This window comes from Otolemur garnettii, unplaced genomic scaffold (genome assembly GCF_000181295.1).
Source record: "Otolemur garnettii isolate 467f Iridium unplaced genomic scaffold, OtoGar3 scaffold00095, whole genome shotgun sequence".
NCBI lineage: Eukaryota > Metazoa > Chordata > Mammalia > Primates > Galagidae > Otolemur > Otolemur garnettii.
This window is the reverse complement of record NW_003852490.1, coordinates 7,328,521-7,345,072: the sequence shown is the minus strand read 5'-3', so window position 1 is coordinate 7,345,072 and position 16,552 is coordinate 7,328,521. Positions and strand designations below refer to the sequence as shown.

At 42.2% G+C, this 16,552-nt stretch overlaps 1 protein-coding gene across 8 annotated transcripts in view; it reads left to right on the top strand.

Moving 5' to 3' along the window:
* The window catches only part of LTBP1 (latent transforming growth factor beta binding protein 1), a 437,504-nt gene that overhangs the window by 398,477 nt on the left and 22,475 nt on the right, over positions 1-16,552 (top strand). For all 8 annotated transcript variants that reach the window (XM_023516658.1, XM_023516653.1, XM_023516654.1 and 5 more), the window contains 5 exons: positions 6,030-6,200; positions 7,043-7,129; positions 9,329-9,457; positions 10,141-10,281; positions 11,160-11,330. In XM_023516658.1, the coding sequence (XP_023372426.1) occupies positions 6,030-6,200; positions 7,043-7,129; positions 9,329-9,457; positions 10,141-10,281; positions 11,160-11,330 (699 nt within the window). The remainder of the gene's footprint in view (positions 1-6,029; positions 6,201-7,042; positions 7,130-9,328; positions 9,458-10,140; positions 10,282-11,159; positions 11,331-16,552) is intronic.

Here is a 16,552-nt window from a genome sequence, read left to right as displayed (position 1 = left end):
TCCTTAAGAACAGGAGCTGTGGCTCTCTGGTCCTCCCATTAATCAGACAGCCGCTTCTTCTAGTGCAGCTCCAGCCCCATCCCCGAAGCACCATGGTGAAAGTGAAGGTTTAAATAAATGGTTTGGCCATATTGGGTGCCTGGTCACCAGGGCTGCTTTTAACTCTGGCAAAGTGGATGTTGTCACCATCAGTGACCCCTTCATTGACCTCAACTACATGGTCTACACACTGCATGGTCTTCCACCTATGGCAAATTCCATGGCACAGTCAAGGCTGAGAACTAGAAGCTTGTCATCAATGGAAATCTCATAACCATCTTCCAGGAGCCAGATCCCACCAAAATCAAATGGGGTAAGACAGGTGCTGAGTATGTTGTGGAGTCCACTGGCGTCTTCACCACCATGGAGAAGGCTGGGGCTCACCTACCGGGGGGGTGCCAAAAGGGTCATCATCTCTGCCCCTTCTGCTGATACCCCCATGTTTATGATGGGTGTGAACCACGAGAAGTACAAAAACAGCCTCAGCATTGTCAGCAATGCCTCCTGCACCACCAACTGCTTAGCCCCCTGGGTCAAGGTCATCTATGACAACTTCAGCATTGTGGAGGGACTCATGACCACAGTCTGTGCTATCACTGCCACTCAGAAGACTGTGGATGGCCCCTCTGGGAAGTTGTGGCATGATGGTCATGAGGCTCTCCAGAACATCATCCCTGCCTCAACTGGTGCAGGCAAGGTCATCCCTGAGCTGAATGGGAAGCTTACTGGCATGGCCTTCTGTGTCCCCACTGCCAACATGTTAGTCATGGATCTCACCTGCCATCTGGAGAAGGCTACCAAATACAATGATATCAAGAAGGTGGTGAAGCAGGCATCAGAGGGCCCCCTCAAAAGCATCTTGGGTTACACCAAGCACCAGGTCGTCTCCTCTGACTTCAACAGTGATACCCATTCTTCCACCTTTGATGCTGGGGCTTTCTTTGCCCTCAATGACCATTTTGTCAGACTCATTGCCTGGTATGATAATGAATTTGGCTACAGCAACAGGGTGGTGGATCTTATGGTCCACATGGCCTCCAAGGAGTAAAAACCGCCAGACCACCAGCCCCAGCCAGAGCACAAGAGGAAGAGAAAGACCCTTAGCTGCTGGGGTGCCCCTGCCTACTCAGTCCCCCACCTCACTGAGACTCTTCCCCTCGACACAGTTTCCACACCAGACTCCCTAAAGAATGGGAGGGGCCTAGGGAGCCCTACCTTGTCATGTAACATCGATAAAGTTCCCCGAATTCAGCCAAAAATAAAAAAAGGAACAGGAGCTGTGGACGTGCCTGCCTGCTCTTCCTTGTTATCTGCACCCATCAGTATCTTATCTCTGCCGCCCATCAGTGCTTGTTTTCTGAAATTCACCGGTGGCTTTCTCCTGAATTTCCCCTTAAAAACCAAACCAAGCACATTTCTCATTCCCTAAGTTCTTGAACAAGAAAGCTAGAAAAAGCAAGAAATGTGTATGAACTTTTAAGTTCCCTTTAGCCCCTCCTTGAAATGTTACACTAGAATTGGTTTTCCAGTAAAAGCATGAGGATAGCACATAGGATAGCTACGTGTCTGTAGCAATTTTTGAAACATTAGTGTCTGTAGCAATTTTTGAAATAAAAAGGAGTAAAGTGTCTCGGGTGGTTCTACTGGAAGTAATTTACTGAACATTATCATCTGTACAGTTTTATAATTTGATCTCTTTATAGGACTACAGGTAGCTCTTTCATCGGGGCCACTGTTTACTCACACATAATTGGGACGTTATTCTTTGGTCATTGTCATAATCTTGACTGTTCCCAAAAGGCCTGGGGAGGATTAGCTCATAAACACCTCAGAACACACAGCAAGTGGAAGAGGGTAGCAAAACAAAGGCCCATTTAAAAAAGCTCATGTCCACTTTAATCAAAATTGTGGTCTGGATTTTCTTGCCCCGACAGCAATCCCTACAATGGGACATATTTGTGGAAAGAAAGAATCCTATAAGTGAACAGCCTGCACCCTCTGTAGTCTGATGCTGAGGAAGGAGGAGCTCCCAGAAAGGGTTTTTATAAGTGGTGCCTGCAACTCGAACCCACTCCTTCCTGTTGGGAGCTGATCACGCTGTATGTGGCAGCCTTGTAGCTGAATTCCACACCTGCAAGGATTATCTGCTGCCCTCTCTTCATTTGTCTCAAAGAAAAAAAAAAAAGGAAATCCAAGGCCAGGCATGGTGGCTCAGCCCTGTAATCCTAGCACTTTGGGAGGCCCAGGGGCGTGGATTGCTTACCTCAGGAGTTTGAGAGTAGCCTGAGCAAGAGCAAGACCCTGTCTCTAAAAAATAAGTGGGCATTGTGGTGAGCACGTGTAGTCCCACCTGCTAGGGAGGCTAAGGCAAGAAGGTCACGTGAGCTCAAGAGTTTGAGGTTACTGTGAGCTGTGACATCATGGCACTCTACTCAGGGCTACAAAGCCATACTCTGCCTAAAAAAAGAAAGGAAGGAAGAAGAAAGGGAAAGGAAAGGAAAAGAAAGGAAATACAAAGAAAAAAGGCAAAGCAGAACAAACTCATGCTGACTGAGCTCCTAAGAACCTGAGCTCCAAAGAGGGGTTGGGATAAAGTAGCAGACAAAGGGCTCATGGAACCAACGTAGCAAATTCCAGAAACTTCCAAAAAGCTGAAATTTTCTAGGAAGTGAGGGCGCTCTGTTTACTTGCATCTTCTATCTCATGTAAAAGTTTTAACTTTTTTTTAGCTTTTCTGTAAAAGTTCCTTTAAAAAAATACATATATATATGTATAAAATCTTGCAAAACTCACTTTCTTCTTGTTGCATACGTCTAGAATAGAAATGAACAATTGATGTTTTTATGCAGCGTTTAAGCCAGCCCCTTAGGACAAATTGAAAAGTCAAATCTGAAAATTTTAAAGAAGACGTGTGTTTCTTAGAAGTCTATGGCATAAGATACGTAGTATGACTAGACTTATTCGTAATATCTTTAAGAAAAAGAAAACTTGTTCTTTTTAATGCTTGGCATTTCTTCTAACCTTTTGATTTGATCTTTTAAAATTATTTTCCAATATAGAAACCCTCTACCCTGGCAGAAGTGATCTAAACTTACACAGTTACTTTAAAGAAATTACATTAAATATATTTACTGATCAGAGTTTTGCCCAAATGGAAAAATGCTTGAGGAACTTAATTACTTAAAAGATTTGGAAGATAGGGAAACTGTAGTTTTTCCCAGAATGACCTTTGGTGGACCAGTTTTTAAAAAAGAATTTGGATTTCTTTCCAGACACAGATGATGGCCTGACTAACCCTCCATTTCAGCTGTGTAAACATTGAATTTTCAGACATCTTGGAGAGAAAACGAGAGCCAGACTCAACCAATAGAGAGACTGAATAATTACAATTATATTATCGATTATTTCCCTTATGAAATTTGTGAGTTTCACAAATTTCCTTCCCCCCAAAAGGCAAAAAAGCAAAGATTATTTTATTTTTTAGTTTCTATGATATGAGCACAAGAAATATTGTAGAAAACAAAATAATGTTTTCTGTACATGTGTCTGGAACTCCTGAGCTCAGGCGATCCACCCGCCTCAGCCTCCCAGGGTGCTAGGATTACAGGCATGAGCCACCTTGCCCAGCTGATATATGTGAGTATATAAAATATAGAAAATTTTACATGTAAATATTAGTAGTCATATTAATTTTTTTTAATTTAAGAGGTAAATTACATGCATGTAAAATTTTCGACATGCTTTGACTTGGAAGTCTGTAGCGTCAATTACCTGTGATTACCTGTGAACCTTCATGGGGGCTTTATTCCACGTACTCAGTATCATGTCGTACTTGCACTTTTACACATGAGGAGAAACATTTCGTGTCCTTTTAGCACAAACTATAAAGCAAATCTAACTTGTAGAACTGTGGAGTGTTTTTTTTATTTGTATTTCTAATTGCATTCATTCATAGCTAGCTGCATTTTTAGACCAGCTGAATAAAATAATTGAGCAGAATGAGTAAAAGTAATACTCGGGCTGTTTATCCACCAGGTTGGTGGACAGTTTCTAAATTTTCTGTGGAGTTAATGACTGGTTGATTAATAATTGAAATACATACCCTTCGTTTTCCCAAATAATTCCAGCTCTAAGGGCTTGGGGCCCCTTCTGACAGAGATCCCGTCTGTTAGTGTAGGCAAGGAGAGTTTCCGTCCTGTGAACACTTGAAGCAGGCGAGACCAGATGGGGGAGGTGGCAGGCTGTACACAATGTCACACACAAGGAATTCCAAACCCCTGCACAGACTGCTGCTTAGAAATCAGCATTTCCATTTTTTCCTGGACACTTGCTCTAGGTTTGAATGTGTCATCATCTATTAACACTGACTTAGAGTCCAAGATGAAATCTGTCAAAGACAAAATAATCAGAGAGCTGGCGAGAAACAGGAGTGCGAGGGATCATTTATATTCTCACCGATTCTCTGTGTTCTGAGAGTCACTATGCTCGGAAAGTCTGTTCGCTACTTTGTTCATTTTGAATGCCTTGAGAGGAAAAGATAGGAGCTTTTCTGACAGAATTTTGTGAACTTGTATTTTAAAAACACCTTTGCTATGAAATATATTAAATTTTCCACAGTCAATTCGGCCCTGCTAAAATAAATACATAGGAAGCTGTTGTAAAAACAATGGATTAAATGTTCCAAATCATATCATGATCTACTGATTTCAAAAAAAGAGAACTAGTTGCTGACAGGTGAGTCTTATCCTCACTGCAGGGTGTCCCAGCGGTTGCTCCTAAAGTCACTATACCCAGGGGAAATGGGAAATTGCAGCTAATTGTACCTTTATTTGCAAAATTTTTATGACAAAATTTTACTATGCGGTAGCCAATGTGTAGAACATATTTTGTAAACATTTCCAATTTTCCCTGTGGGACGTTAGGGTTGACTTTTGGGACAGCCTGTAGTAAAGGTTTTCTTTTTGACCATAGAGTTTCTTTGGGCCTAAGAATCTGGAAACAGATTTATTAGGAAACTGTTTCATTGGAGTTAATCTCAGTAGTTGCAGTGGTGGTAGTCAGCTGCTTATTTGACAGAGTATAAATAATAAACTATTAATCAATTCTACCTGGATAATAGGCAATCAATTGAAGTCTACAGCATATGGTAGGGAAGGGGTAAGTCTGTTCACAAAATATCATTTTTTAAAAACAGACTTAACTCAGACCTCAAATCTGATCAAATTCAATAATTTTTATTATCCAAAAGTGGCTGGGTTTTGCTGCTGTCCCACGACTTGTGTTTTATCACCCACAGGGTTAAACTGAGTCTGTAAAAGGTTCTCTCCAAAATGCAGTTGAGCTGGGACTAGAACCCAGACTTGACATTCTGCCCTGAGGCTGGGTTGGCACTCAGTATTTCATTCAAAGTCGTATACTGACAATAATTTAAGTAGTCAGGCTTTCAGTGATGAAAGGTTATTTCATAGGCTCCAGGTTCCTGCAGAATTTCCCTAGTTATCTTCTGCTGTGTCCTGTGTGGAAGAGATTGAGAGCATGGTTCAGTGAAATTACCACCTAAGGGTTAAATATTATGTGTGGCCCCAGATCCCTGATCAAGTGTTAGGGAACATTTTTATTGATTTAAGTAGGTGTTACAGCTCCGTAAAGAATGGCTCCTATGTTTGGCAAGAAAAGCAGATATGGAAACTCTACTCACAGCCAAATTTACAAGAATAAAATAATTGGTTAACGTAAAAGGAAATGGTTTTGACAGATTTACACTCTTGGGGTATATTAGAACTCCACCAAAATTCAGGATTCAAGTGCATTTTTATCTTGAAATGGAAGAAACGGACACTTGCAGGGGAAAGCAGTTTTCTGTAAAAGGAAATGCTATGGACACGGTCTGTCTTTCTCCTCCTCCTCCTGTGTTTGTGCGTGTTGTGTGATAGCAGATCTGATTGTCCAACCAACACTCTTTTCACTTTCTCCACTCTGTTTAAATTTAGATGTAGATCAACCCACAGAAGAAAAGAAGGAATGCTACTATAATCTCAATGACGCCAGTCTCTGTGATAACGTGCTGGCCCCCAATGTCACCAAACAAGAATGCTGCTGTACTTCAGGCGCCGGGTGGGGAGATAACTGTGAGATCTTCCCCTGCCCGGTCCTGGGGACTGGTAAGAACCAGCTATGTGGTGTGTTCGCACTGGGGTTTGGTCAGGGGGTGTCTGTGGGCCTTGAGATGATGCTGTTCACTGCTGTGACTTGCAGTGAAGTTACTTTGGAATAATGAGTTTCATTCGGGGCTAGAGCTGTCCCCTCATCCCACCTCAGTATGAATTTTTTTTTTTTTTTTTTTTTGAGACAGAGCCTCAAGCTGTCCCCCTGGGCAGAGTGCCGTAGCATTACAGCTCACAGCAACCTCCAACTCCTGGGCTCAAGCGAGTCTCCTGCCTCCGCCTCCCAAGTAGCTGGGACCACAGGCGCCCGCTACAACGCCCGGCTATTTTTTGGTTGCAGCCGTCATTGTTGTTTGGCGGGTCCGGGCTGGGGATTCGAACCCACCACCTTAGGTGTACGTGGCTGGCGCCTTAGCCGGTTGAGCTATAGGTGCCGAGCCCTCAGTATGAATTCTTAAATTTCTGTCTATCACGGGGTACACAGGTACCATCAGGTTCTGTATAATATTTGGGCAGAAATATAATTCAGTTTTATTTCGCTTTTAAATGAAAATCAATTTTTTTTTGCTAACAATGACAATGATATTCATAACTTAGAGCTTATATATTTAGGATGAGATTTTGCTTGATGGGCTCTTACGAGAATACTACGTATTAAAGGTTTAGTTTAATCTGTAATTCTTTGAGCTTGTACCGAATTTATTTGCCCGAATTGTCTTAAAGTTACTGAGTCAGAGAAAGCAAAATTGAACTTAAAACATGTATTCCGCGGAAGGTGCTGATTTTTTTTTCTTTTTTCATCTTATTTCCTGTCTTGGTTTTGTCTCTTCTAAAACCAGCTGAGTTTACTGAAATGTGTCCTAGAGGGAAAGGTTTTGTCCCTGCTAGAGAAGCCTCTTATGAAACTGATGGCGAGAGCTATAAAGGTCAGTATCAAGTGGACATGAGTTTGTACCACACGTACACATCAAGCATTCAAGTAGAAGCAGGCTTGGATCACACAGAATTAAGGTTCTTTTGAGCCATGGAAACTGAAATGGAAACCCTCAATAATGCATATTGGAAGAAAGTCCCTGCGGACCCTGGGAGTCAGAACACTTAAGGCTGTGTGAGATTGGGAGGTCACTCACCCTTCTGAGCTCCATCTCTTCATCTCTGAGACAGGAGTAGTATATCAAAGGTTGTGATGGGGATTAAATGAGATAACATGTGAACATAGTCAACACACAGTTCTGTACTTAGGAGATGCTTAATTACTAAGTTTATTTTATTCTAGAAGTATAATTGAAGTCACATAAATTATGGCCATATACATTTTACAGTCAATTATGTTTGTGACCATGAACAAAGCTAACATTCTTGCGTTTTTAAAAAACTTACCCTATTAAAAAAAAAACTTACCCTATTATTGCTTGGACCTTTTACTACTAATGGCCACCAATTTATAGTAAGGAATGGAAGAGAAAAAACAAAAGTAAGGCATGTTTTGCATATTTAATGCAATTATATATTCTAAAATAAATATCCGGCCATTCAATTTTGGTGAATAGTCACATGTATGAATATTTTCCCATTAACCACTCATTTTTGACATTTTTGTGATGGAGATACTACCTTTTATATACAGTGATTTTTTTTTTCCTTTATAGTTTAATATTAAAAATTGCCCAGTAGCTGGAAAACAAACTATAAAACCATTTTTATTTTCTAATTTTAGAAAACTAGTGTTTGAATATATTGTATAATTCAGTAGCTGCATAAGAAATTCCATTTGAGTTTTTTTCAATACATCTATGATTTAGTCCAATTAAATAAGAAAAAGACTTGGTTTGGAATATGTGTTGAATAGTTTCCAAATTCATAAATATCCCATACAATACTATATTTTTGCAGCAATGTAGTTGAATCTCACTTCATGTAATGGAACAGAGCCCTGATTTCACCATAAAGCCATTCTCTCTTTTATATAAATATAAATTCTTTCTCATCTTATTTTAGGAGTGTTGTAAATGGTTGGAAGAAGATTGGATTCCTATCCAAACCTCCATATGTTCTGGGCTTAGCTTTGCCATTTTCCGTCTGTGTAAGCTTGAGTGAATCATTGATGGAGTCTTTAGTTTTTAAAATGAGGACTAGATGACATTAGCTCAGAAATGCTAGAACTGATGCTAATAGCAATAAAAGCAAACACTTTTGAGCATCTCATTGTGCCTGAAGGTATACTGAGCTCTATACATGGGTTATCTCACTTAATTCTTTCTGATTGGGCTGGTATTCCCATTATCTGCAGGGTATCATTGAGTAAGCTTGAGGTGGCAAGAGCGGATCATTCTGTGGGGAAATGGGTCTGCTAACCCCCTTAGCAACTTGTGCTCTCATTGGCTCATCTCTACACCAAGAAGACTGGTCGTCATGTTCCAGCAAACACGTCTCCACACCTCAACTAGTGAATAGCTAGAATATACATTACAAAAAGGCACCATTTATAAGAAGGCATGTTCTTTAGAGAATATTGTTGGCGCTACTCTGGAATCTAGAGTGTCTCATCAAATATGAGGCTGTGTCTCAGAAGCCACATGGACACGCAGACCTTCTCTGATAACGTTTGGGTCGTTGCTCCTTAAGTATCACAGACAAACCACATCTGATTATGTTTGTATACTTGTCAATTAGGCCTAACTTTAAGAATTTTATATTGCTGTGTATTTGGGATTCTTTCAAATATAAATAATATTATAGGCCAGGCACAGTGGCTCACATCGATAGCACTAGCACTTTGGGAGGTTACGGCAGGAAGATTGAGGCCAGGGGGTCTGAGATGAGCCTGAGCAAAAGTGAGACCCCATCTCTATAAAAAAAATAGAAAAATTGGACAGGCATTGTGATGCACGTCTATAGTCTCAGCTACTCAGGAGGCTGAGGCAGGAGGATAGCTTGAACCCAAGAGGATGAAGTACGGGGAGCTATGATAGAGCTGTACAGAGTGAGCTGTACACTCACAAGTGACAGAGTGAGATCCTGTCTCAGCAAAAAGGAGAAAAATTACAATATTAATTAGAGACTCTTTTTTTTAACTGCAAGAACAAAGCTAGTTCCTTTTTGTATTTCTCATTTTTTTCCCACAGATGCAGATGAATGCTTATTGTTTGGACAAGAAATTTGCAAAAATGGTTTCTGTTTGAACACGCAGCCTGGTTATGAGTGCTACTGTAAGCAGGGGACGTACTATGATCCCGTCAAATTGCAGTGTTTTGGTAAGCTTTAGGAGGATAGAGCATGGTGTGCTATGAAAATATGCAGATTAAAAAAATAAGGAATACTGCGTTGTCAAAGCAATTTCTGTGGATCTAAAGGACGTGGTGAAAAGATGTGTAAATGTTTTAGGGACTTTTCTAGCAAGATTTAAGAAAATTAAAAACTTTCGTACTACTGTTTGAATGGATTTCAAACAGAGTTAAGATTCAGTGTGGAATGATAATTCAGGTCACTGGTATAACTGAAGTGTTCCTTTGGTCTGTGGAACCTCCTGTTTCATCACTCAGGCCGTGCAAGTGAAAGTTATTTTAAATACTGACCCAGAGTTTAATGCTTAAGCAGAAAACCATATACACTAGGCAGACAAACATAGCAAAAGGAAATCATTTTAAAGGTATTAGACAGAGGCATTTTATCTTAAATTTCTAAACATACCCTGTTCATCGTGTTTTCTTTCTTATTTGACGTCAGCCGGAGAAGTAGCAGCAATGCAGTTTGTCCAATCAGTGCAACTTAGATTTTTATGGTCAGGGCTGTTCTCTTTTGGATGGTAATGTGTAGTTGATTAAAATGTAGCAGACACTGGAATCTGCACTAAATGGAGCAATGTGAAAATTTTGGTAAGCATAGCTATAACTGATCACTGATTTCTTTTAGTAATGTGTTTTTTTTTTCTCTTAAGATATGGATGAATGTCAGGATCCTAATAGTTGCATTGATGGCCAGTGTATTAACACGGAAGGCTCGTATAACTGCTTCTGTACCCATCCCATGGTCCTGGATGCTTCAGAAAAAAGATGCATACGACCCACTGAGTCAAATGGTAGGTTTCCATGGGAGATGCAAGCCTGTGTCCAAATAAATACCAGGAGGTTTTCCTTTTGTCTACAATATGAGTGATCAGAGAAATAGTAAGATGCATATCATCAGTATGTAGGAGATTTAATATCCTCAGCATCCTCATTCAGTGAGTGATGGAGGTGGCAGAGTTACCCCATGCCTGAGAGGTCATCGTACCTCAGCTTCAAAGACAGCTGAGGACAGTGGAAGTTCAGGGGAAGAAAGGTGTAGAGAACACCGATAAGGCTCAGGAGGGCAGAGAGGGGAGTTCACTCCAGGGTGGAGAGCCCTGGAGTGCAGCATAGAATCCCTGTTCATTCCAAGCGAGGCAGCGTGCTCCTGGTAACTGGTGGAATCCATCAGTGGGGACATTCAGGAGACTGCCTTGGGGGAAGTCCATCGAGAGGAGAAAGGTTGCCGCTGACGACTCCAGGATGCAGTATCACTAGTCCAGGGCTTTGATGGATGAAATGGGTGAGCAAGCACGACTCCAAAAACCGTTATGTAGAGAGAAATGGTAGGATCCAACCGAGGAGTCAAGGTGAAAAAGTGAAGATAAGAGGCTTACAGAGGACAGGCAAGGTGGTGGAGCATGATGTCACATGACAGCCTGCAGCTACAGAGGGGAGGACTGAGCTGGAATAGGATGGGCAGGTGGAATTTCAGCTGCTTGAATGACTCCCAGTTGGAGATGACAGAGATTTGATCCCTGGAAAGACCAGTCTGGATTCAGACTTTGACTTGGAAGTCACTCTTAGAAATAGCCCTAGAAAATGTCTCTGAGACTTCCTGGCTTCCTCCTCTGAGTTTATGAATGGGAATAAGGGTGCAGTTGTCGTGGAACCATGTCTTCCCTTTCAGAACAAATAGAAGAAACTGATGTCTACCAGGATCTGTGCTGGGAACACCTGAGTGATGAGTACGTGTGCAGCCGGCCTCTCGTGGGCAAGCAGACGACGTACACCGAGTGCTGCTGTTTGTACGGAGAAGCCTGGGGCATGCAGTGCGCCCTCTGCCCCATGAAGGATTCAGGTGAGCCTTGTCCAGGGCCTTCTGCAGGAGGCCTTGGGAACAGATTCTTCTCGCCCTCAACAGCTCTCTTATATCCCTCCCCCGACTCCTTTTATCTTACTTCTGCTGTGTGTGTGTCTGTGCGTGTGTGTGTGTGTGTGCGCGTGCACACGCGTACACTTGGCACGGAGGGGAAGAGCAGGATTGCATTCACATCCAGCTCCTGGTTTTCCTTCTATCCGGACTCCATCATTAACTTTTGAAACCCATTTCCCTGAAGAATGTTTCATGACCCAAAGAAAGGTAATACAACTTAGCAATCAATGACAAAGGTCTTTAGAATTTATTTTTCCTGACACTGTTCTTTTTTTGTACAGTTCTCATTCCTAACACTATCTGCTTAGAATAAGAAACATTAGAGACTATAGAAAATCATTGTAGGTCAGCGTCCAAATTTTCATGTCAACCTTTGTAAATAAGAGATATAAGAAAGGGGTTAGGCTTGGCGCCTGTGGCTCAAGCGGATAAGGCGCCAGCCACATACACCTAGGGTGGGGGGTTCGAATCCAGCCCGGGCCCGCCAAACAACAATGATGGCTGCAACCAAAAAACGGCCGGGCGTTGTGGCGGGCGCCTGTGGTCCCAGCTACTTGGGAGGCTGAGGCAGGAGATTCGCTTGAGCCCAGGAGTTGGAGGTTGCTGTAAGCTGTGATGCCACAGCATTCTACCCAGGGGGACAGCTTGAGGCTCCATCTCAAAAAAAAAAAAAAGAGGTTAGAACAGAAAGTGAAGAGTTTAAAAAGTACGTGAAAAATTATTTGACAAATCTTTTTTTACACATTTTAGATCTAGGGTTAACCTTTGTTCAAATGGAAAAAAAAACGAGACCGCCTAAGGCCCCACTGTTATCCCTGAAAGGTGTGGACTGCACACTTCCTGGCTGGGCTGTTTGGTGACGGTGGTTTGTGTTGATTGTTTATTTCTCTTCCAACCACTGGAGCTACTTCTCAGTAAAGGAGAGCACTGGAAAGTGCCTGGTATACCACTTATCAAAGCTGGGAAAATAGGGCTTGGGTAGAAAGCGAAGGAGTTTGTAATGTTTCCCAGAATGGCCAAGAAGGGAAGAATTGCCTGAAAGGGGGAAATGCATTCATTTTTAGCTAATTCAACGAGAATATGTCCTTCAAGCTATTTAATAAGTTAGCTTTCCGACTTGGAAATCACTTAAAACCAATGTAGCATGAAAAACAAAATAATTTGAAATGCTCTAAGAAGAAAGTAAATAGCCAAAGATAAAGACCAGGTATGTGAAGCCCTGGACGGTCAGGACAGCAGCCCAGAGTTGGTCCTGGGCCCGGGGGCCTGAGTCTGGACTCCGTCCCTGCCCACAGCAGGTGTGTGAGTCTGGACTCGGTCACTGCCCACAGCAGGTGTGCAGGGTGGATAAAGAGCCTCACTGTACGTGGCTCATTTGTAAAGTCAGGGTGTCTCCTTCTGTCCTGTGGGGTGGTCTATAGGGCTGGACGTTGTAGGTAGGGCAGGGCAGTGGTAATTGTTAGCTTTACTGTTGTCTCGGGCCCTGGAGGCAGAAACCACAGAGAGATGAAAGTAAAATCAGGAAGAAGGAAGGACAATGAGCTTTGAATCATCTTCTCACCCTGCTGTACCCGCCTCACATCTTTTTCACTTATGCAGTTTTTATTGTTTAATATTTTTTCAAAAATAGCGTGCATTCCTTATAAAGAATTAAAATAATCAGTGAGGTGTGTCCCCCGCCACCTGCCCCACCACAGTGAACCATGCTCACTCTTGATAGTTGGGTTTTCATCATCCTGGTCTTTGTGCTGTTTGTGAATCATCGTTGTAAGCTTACACTAGTTATTGCTGTGTGCATTGACAGTTAACAGAGTACTTAGAATGAAATCCATATCTTCGATCTCGGCCACACTCTTTTTTGTGCTGGATTTCAGCATCTCTAACATTAGAGGCATCTGATATTTGAGGGTGTCTAACAATGGCCACGGGCCTTTTTTTTCCACATTTTTTCCCACAACATCTGTCATATCTGGTTGCATTTTATGACCTATGATATCTTAGAATCTATGCAAGGTGGTAACCTGTAAATGGCTGCATGGAATCTGTTTTATAGATGTACTGTGTACCACAGTTTCTTTTTGACCTTCTTTTTTTTTGGAGACCGAGTCTCACTTTGTTGCCCCCAGTAAAGTGCTGTGGCATCATAGCTCACAGCAACCTCACTCAAACTCTTGGTCTCAAGAGATCTTCTTGCCTCAGCCTCCCAAATAGCTGGGAGTATAGCCGTCTGCCATGACACCTGGCTATTTTTAGAGAGAGGGGTCTTTCTCTAGCTCAGGCTGGTCTCAAACTTCTGAGCTCAGGAAAGCCACCCACCTTGGCCTCTCAGAGTGCTGGGTTTACAGGTGTGAGCCTCTGCGCCCGGCCTTCCATGGTTTCTTTAGTTATCTCTAACGCAGAGTGCCCTTCCTGACCTGCCCTGCCCCATCCTGCTTTTCCTATGTTATAGACAATGCTGCCGTGAAGTTCCATGTCTGCACCTGCAGGAGCCTCAGGGAGGAAATGTCTGCAAATGAACATACAGACTTGAATAATGTGCACGTTTTCCATTTATCACGACTTCCCCAAAATACTGTGCAACATTATGTTCACGTTGACTACATTTTGTTTGTGAATTCAGGTATTTTTGCTATGAGAGATGAATTTTAGAATAATGTGTCAATAGTCCAAAAGCAAATCTTATTCTAAATAGGAAATCTGCTGTAAAAATAGGGATTTTTAGAATAGTGCATGAATTATTTTCAACTGAGGTTTTAAGAAATACATTTTTAAATTTGAATAAATATATGTGAAGTAACATATAATATATGATATTTTAGGGGAGCTCAAGGTATCAGGGAGAATGGGTACCACATGACACATGTAAAAAAAATGCTATCTCTAGTTTGTTAATATATAGTCATTATGATAAATTATCCAAAAAGAATCTCTAATGTCACAGTTAGCCAAATCCTCAAAATTAGTGATTCCCAATCATTTATTTTTTTAAACAGTGGTAGGGTTTTTTTGGTCAACTGAATTATTACTTTAACTCCCAGTCTATAAATTCATTAACAATGAAGATGCTGGGAGGACTGGCTGGTGAGAGCAACTGCCTACCCTCTTGAGGTGTCTATGAAGGAGAGAGCTCAGAGGAATATTTTTTTTACACTACCAAAATGAGGGGCCTACGACTAGACTTGGGATCATCTGTCTGAATCCAAAGAGGGGTACGCAGTGGCGCTGAACGGTTTTCTCCAGAGGTCCAACGACTAGTACTAACGCTCTGGTCAGACCACACTAAGCCATCTCCTTTAGCGGCAACTACGAGAAGCCAAGGCATAATTAGCACCTGGGCTCTAGAACCAGGTTGCCTGGCTTTGAGTCCTGGTTTGGCAACTTCTTACCTGCACGACTTTGTTATTTTATCTTTCGGTACCTCAGTTTCCTCATGTGAAAGTGATACCCCCTGCCTCACAGGGCAGTTATGAAAATGAAATAAATTAATGCATGAACACTTAAAATAGTCTAACACACCTGAGCTTTCAGGAGCTATTAACTGTTGCTGCTACTGCTGGGTGTCTCAAATCCAAACGCATTTTCAGATGTAATTAGGATTTTATAAAATACACGATTAACTAATACCATCTGAATGTGAATTAGGATAGAAAAATACAGAAATAATTGCTCTTAATAGGAACCTTTCTGTTGTTGATTACTGCCTCGTAAACATTAATGAGCGTGTCAGGTACCTGGGGAGGTTATCAAAACACAGATTCTGGTTCTTGAGCTGCAGAGGAGGGGGTGGGGCTGGGGGAGAGTGTACCTGCACTTCTAACAAGGCCTGAGGAGTGCTGCTGCTGGTCCTGACACTGTCCTAGCGAGGCTCCAGAGACTTCCAACAGCATCTGACTTGATTCAGTTAAAACCTACTTTAGTGCCGGTAGTTATTAGTTTTTCATAAGGGAAGCAAAGAATGTGTGAATTTTAAAACCATTTTGCTCATAATTGCTGCCATCGAACCTTTTCAGTATACTCTTCTTGGATGTCTTGATCATCGAGAAGGACCACATGGCCTATCTCTTCATAGAAGCGCTGGACTAATCCCAGCCTGTCAGACACCACATCTCCCAGTTTCCCTAGGAGCACAGCGCTGCTTTGGGGAACAATTCGTGACTGATGGAAACAGTGCTGGAGGAATTTGAGGAATAAATCGCAGCACTTGTCATCAGCTTTGAGCATTAAAGTGCAGTGTAAAGTAAAGCTTTGGCTCTGGAGCAAGCTTTCACACTTCTGGTCCAATAGGTCATGGGCACTAATTCTTGCTAAAGCAGCAGCTACATCCGAGAACACCGGTAGGTGGAGGAGGTAGGAGCCACTGCTGAACTGGTGTTCTCGGAGGTTCCATGGTACCTTGCAGACAGGTACCACATGTAGGGGAAGTGAGTGGAGGGTGAGGGATGGTGTCAGGGTAACTTTACATAGAGGAGTTGCATAATTGTATAATTGATACATTTTCTGGGGCTTAGGATCCCATTTCAGTCTTTAGCTAGAGTGTCAGAGGCCAAATGGCAGGCTAACTGAAGAGAAAGGTTCAGACTGTTGGCAGTGGCCCTGCAGATGTGACAGCAGCAGTTTGTTGAAGTGGTCTTGGACTGACAACCTCCCCCTTGGGCGGGGGGGCCTTCCCGCCCTGTTCCCTCTCCCTCCTCCTCCATTGCTCCCCCCTTCACGATGCCCTCTGATCCTGCCCACTGTTAAATGTTTGTGGTGGCTGAACTGCTGTGGGAAGATCCTCAGATTCGAGCTCTTCATCATGATGGCTTGCCAGCTTGTGAGAGATAAACTATTTGAAAAACCAAGCCAGGAAAAATGAACCACCATATCCATATCATAAATGAGAGAGGGTGGTCACTTGAGCTTTCTGGGAATTTTTAGGGCCATGCCAGAAGGAAATCATAAGAGTTATCAAAACTCAGAGATCTTTGGGTATGGAGTTGGTGGAATATGGATTTTCTGTTGCTTGGCTTCTCTGGGTCTCAGCTGTGTAATAAAAAATAATGATAGCCAACATATATACAGCACAATGCCAGGCACTGTTCGAAATGTTTTCCATCTATTAAGATATTTAATTTTCCAAGCCGTCTTAAGAATACACTTACTGGCTC